Raw genomic sequence first — 4,547 nt, forward strand, 5'->3', positions numbered from 1 at the left:
TTGTTTCATCTCGGAAGTAGGCAAGCAAGGTTAGTGAATCAGTCTCATAAGCGAAAGGAAAGGAGTGAGGGAGAGAAAATACCTCTTCTGATCGACTGTTGAACCTAACTATTAGAAAAGTCACCGAAGGTGAAATGAACATATATTTTATAACTAAAGCGAAAAGTGCGAAAATTAGATGGGTTGAAAGCGGCCTTATTCAAAACTGGTCTATCGATTGACCCGGCTCTGCCATCCGAATCTGCCGGCCAGGCCGAAGAGAACCTCATGGTTCGGGTGAAGAAACCAAGGCCTTCGATCAAAGAGAGGCAAGAGAAACCAAACCCTACCCTTTTGAAGGGATATGGTGGCGAGGCTCTTCCAATAGCTTATGAAGGCAGGAAAGGTTGTCCTCCCAAGATCAAGAGACCTGATGAGGTGGGACAGATTGAAAATGAAAATGACTGTCCATATCATCGCCTCATCAGCCATTCGATTGAAGATTGCTGGGCTTTCAAAGATTGGCTGCTGAATGAGCTCACGGCGGGAAGGATTATCATAACTTAAAAGGTGCCTCTTGAAGCGCCACGACCACATGTCAGCTCATCATCAAGGGATGAATTCTACAGAAAGATCAATTTCTTTGCTCCGCCTATGGGTAGAAGATCGGTAAGTATGAGGTGTAAGCGATAAAAGAGAGACAGAGTGGGATAAAAAGAAGATATTCGTGTATAGAGTCGGCTAGTTTTCTAGCTAGCTAAAAAGAAAAGGGCTATTTTTGGGCTCGGGGAAGGATGCTTACTCGAGCCGAGTTTCTTTTTTCGAGTGAGAGTTTCCCCGCCATAACATAAGAAGAACGAGCCTGTGACTGTCAGCCCCTTCCTCACTCAAGTTTTTTTTCTCTTAACCCAATGCCAGACTGAGAGAAAACGACCACCCCAATCATCACTGCTAAAGCCATGGTTCTATTTGATGGCTTGAGAGAGAAAGGATCAAAGACCTCGGGTTCGGTAAACGCTTCCATGATTCTATCGTGAATGCCCCTTGGTGAACGCATGGAACAATACATTTTTGTTACCACGAGATGTATTGGCTGCTGCGGATCATTTGATCGGAATGAAATTTGGAATGGGTAACTTGACGATATGAATCACTTGAAAAATAAACGTATTCATTCTGTAGCAGACCTGTTACAGGATCAATTCGGATTGGCTCTTATTCGTTTAGAAAATGCGGTTCGAGGAACTATATGTGGAGCAATCAGGCATAAATTAATACCGACTCCTCCAAATTTGGTAACTTCAACTTCATTAACAACCACTTATGAATCTTTGGCCTACACCCATTATCTCAAGTTTTAGGATCGAACTAATCCATTGACACAAATCGTTCATGGGCGAAAATGGAGTTATTTTGGTCCTGGAGGATTGATGGGGCGAACTGCTAGTTTTGGATAGAGATATCCATCCTAGCCACTATGGACGTATTTGTCCAATTGACACGTCCGAAGGAATCAATGTTGGGCTATTGGATTCTTAGCTATTCATGTGAGGATTGGTCATTGGGGATCTATAGAGAGTCCGTTTTATGAAATATCTCAGAGATCAAAAGAGGCACAGGTGGTTTATTTATCACCAAATAGAGATGAATATTATATGGTAGCGGCAGGAAATTCTTTGGCCCTGAATCGGGGTATTCAGGAAGAACAGGTTGTTCCAGCTCGATATCGTCAAGAATTCTTACTATTGCATGGGAATAGATTCATCTTAGAAGCTTTTTTCCCTTCCAATATTTTTCTATTGGAGCTTCCCTCATTCCTTTTATCGAGCATAATGATGCGAATCAGGGCTTTAATGAGTTCTAATATGCAGCGCCAAGCAGTTCCGCTTTTCGGTCCGAGAAGTGTATTGTTGGAACTGGGCTGGAAGCCAAACGGCTCTAGATTCGGGGGTTTCAGCTATAGCCGAACACGAGGGAAAGATCATTTATACTGATCCTCACAAAATCATTTTATAAGTAATAGGGACACTATAAGTATTCCATTAGTGATGTATCAACGTTCCAACAAATATACTTGTATGCATCAAAAACCTCAGGTTCGGCGGGGTAAATACATTAAAAAGGGACAAATTTTAGCGGACGGTGCGGCTGCAGTTGGTGGGGAACTGCTTTAGAAAAAACATATTAGTAGCTTATATGCCATGGGAAGGTTACAATTCTGAAGACGCAGTATTAATTAGCGAACGTTGGTATATGAAGATATTTATACTTCTTTTCACATCCGAAATATAAATTCAGACTCATGTGACAAGCCAGGGCCCTGAAAGAATTACTAAGGAAATACCGCATCTAGAGACTCATTTACTCCAAAATTTAGACAGAAATGGAATCGTTATGCTGGGATCTTGGATAGAAAGAGGTGATATTTTTTTAGGTAAATTAACGCCTTAGACAGCGAACGAATCGTCATATTCCCCGGAGGATAGATTATTACGAGTCATACTTGGCATTCAGGTATCCACTGCAAAAGAAACTTCTCTAAAACTACCCATAGGTGGAAGGGGTCGCGTTATTGATGTGAGATGGATCCAGAAAAAGGGGGTTCCAGTTATAATCCAAAATGATTCGTGTATATATTTCACAGAAAGTGAAATCAAAGTAGGTGATAAAGTAGCTGGAAGACATGGGAATAAAGGATCATTTCCAAAATTTTGCCTAGACAAGATATGCCCTATTTGCAAGATGGAACACCTGTTGATATGGTCTTCAACCCATTGGGAGTACCCTCACGAATGAATGTGGGACAGATATTTGAATGTTCGCTCGGATTAGCGGGAGATCTGCTAAAGAGACTTTCTTTATAGAAAGCACCTTTTGATGAGAGATATGAGCAAGAGGCTTCAGAAAACACCTTTTGATGAGAGATATGAGCAAGAGGCTTGCATTCTCTTATGGACTCAAATTAGATTTACAGATGAAAATCCCCGGCCAGGTGTCCTCTTTTTTCTCATTTGCTTTTCGCAGATGAGACTATTATTTTCACGAACGGGAGCAAAGTTTCTCTTTCCCGTCTTTTGTCTTTCTTGGAGACTTATGAGAAAGCTTCAGGGCAGCGGGTTAATAAGCGGAAGTGCTCTTTCCTTGCACCCCCAAGATGTCTCATACTCGAATTCATCAAATTGCGAACCTTACCGGCTTCCATCATGAATCTACATACATAAAGTACTTGGGTGTCCCTCTTTGCTGTGGAAGAATCAAAGCTTCTTATTTTCAACCTATCATAGAGAAAATTCAGAGCCGTGTGTCGGGATGGTTTAGCAAACTGCTTTCATTTGGTGGCAAGATTATCCTTCTTCGGTATGTTCTATCTTCTATGCCCTTGCATCTGTTGGCTGCTATGAACCCACCTGTGTCTATATTGACAGAATTGAAAGAGTTTTTGCAGCCTTTCTTTTGAACTCTTCCACAGAGTCATCTAAGCACCATTGGATCTCGTGGGATGCCCTCGCTCGTCCCACACAAGAAGGTGGCATTGGTGTTCGTCGCTTGTCTGAGGTGGGGGATGCCTTTACTTTTAAGAGGTGCTGGTCTCTAGTCCAAAAGGCATCGCTTTGGAGTGATTACCTATCCTCCAAATATTTTCCAAACAGCTCCTTCTCTGCAGCTACTCTCAACTCAGGTTGCTCTCGTGCATGGCGAAATCTGATTAGAGTACGCCCCCATTTTGAGAAGATGTCTCAGATAATGCTTGGTGATGGTTCATCTGGTTTTTTCCTAGATAATTGGTCCGGCTTGGGGGCCCTTAAGCACTTTATTCCTCACCACCCATGGGCCGATCTCCCCTACAAGCTTATCTCGGTAAGGCTCCAAAGGAGGGCTGATGATTCATTACTCACATCTCTTTGCAGCATTCTGCCAACCAAGTGGGGTTCTAGCAGATTTCATCCCTGCAAGGATTAATTTGCACCCTGGGGCTTATGATAAGCTTGCTTGGACCGTGGAAGGCGATGGTGCTTTTTCTATTTGGTCTGCATATAATCATCTACATCAAACTTGCAGTTTTTCAGTGCAACTCCAATGGGCTTTCATGAAGATTTTGACTCCCCCAGCACCTTTGAAGATCTCCTTTAAGATCAAACAATTCCATCGAATTGAGTATGACTGTATGTGTGATAGCATCTACTATACCAGGAATATCAATGAACCCAATTCTTGCAATTGCTCAGGATACCCTCTTTTAGCTTTTAGGTCTTTTTTTAGTTCAAGATCCCTCTTACTAACTGGAATAAAAGAATTAGTAGATTTGTTCCGCCCAAAATGGGAGGGAATGGGCTGGTTTTATGAACTTATAATCATGGAATCGACTCGATCATCAGATTATAAGTTCATTCCATACCAGACCAGATCGAAATAGGGTTATTTACATTCTTATTATGAGAAGGGGTCATTCGAGCATATGTAAATAGATACTATGTTTACATATGGATCCCTACGTCATTACATTCTATTTAGGATTAGGAATAGGCGTAATCGGACCTACTTTTGACATATCTATCGTTATTTGTGTA

The 4,547-nt window shown here is 41.8% G+C and overlaps 1 protein-coding gene across 1 annotated transcript; it reads left to right on the plus strand.

Annotated features, from left to right (window-relative positions):
* The first annotated feature begins 3,133 nt into the window (after positions 1–3,133).
* Positions 3,134–4,110, plus strand: LOC140853764 (uncharacterized mitochondrial protein AtMg00310-like). The gene is made up of 3 exons (XM_073248703.1): positions 3,134–3,336; positions 3,405–3,837; positions 4,039–4,110. Exons 1-3 carry the CDS (start codon positions 3,134–3,136, stop codon positions 4,108–4,110), a joined length of 708 nt encoding a protein of 235 aa, XP_073104804.1.
* Positions 4,111–4,547: the final 437 nt, after the last annotated feature.

The sequence above is a fragment of the Elaeis guineensis genome, chromosome 14, assembly GCF_000442705.2.
Source record: "Elaeis guineensis isolate ETL-2024a chromosome 14, EG11, whole genome shotgun sequence".
In the NCBI taxonomy this organism is placed as follows: domain Eukaryota; kingdom Viridiplantae; phylum Streptophyta; class Magnoliopsida; order Arecales; family Arecaceae; genus Elaeis; species Elaeis guineensis.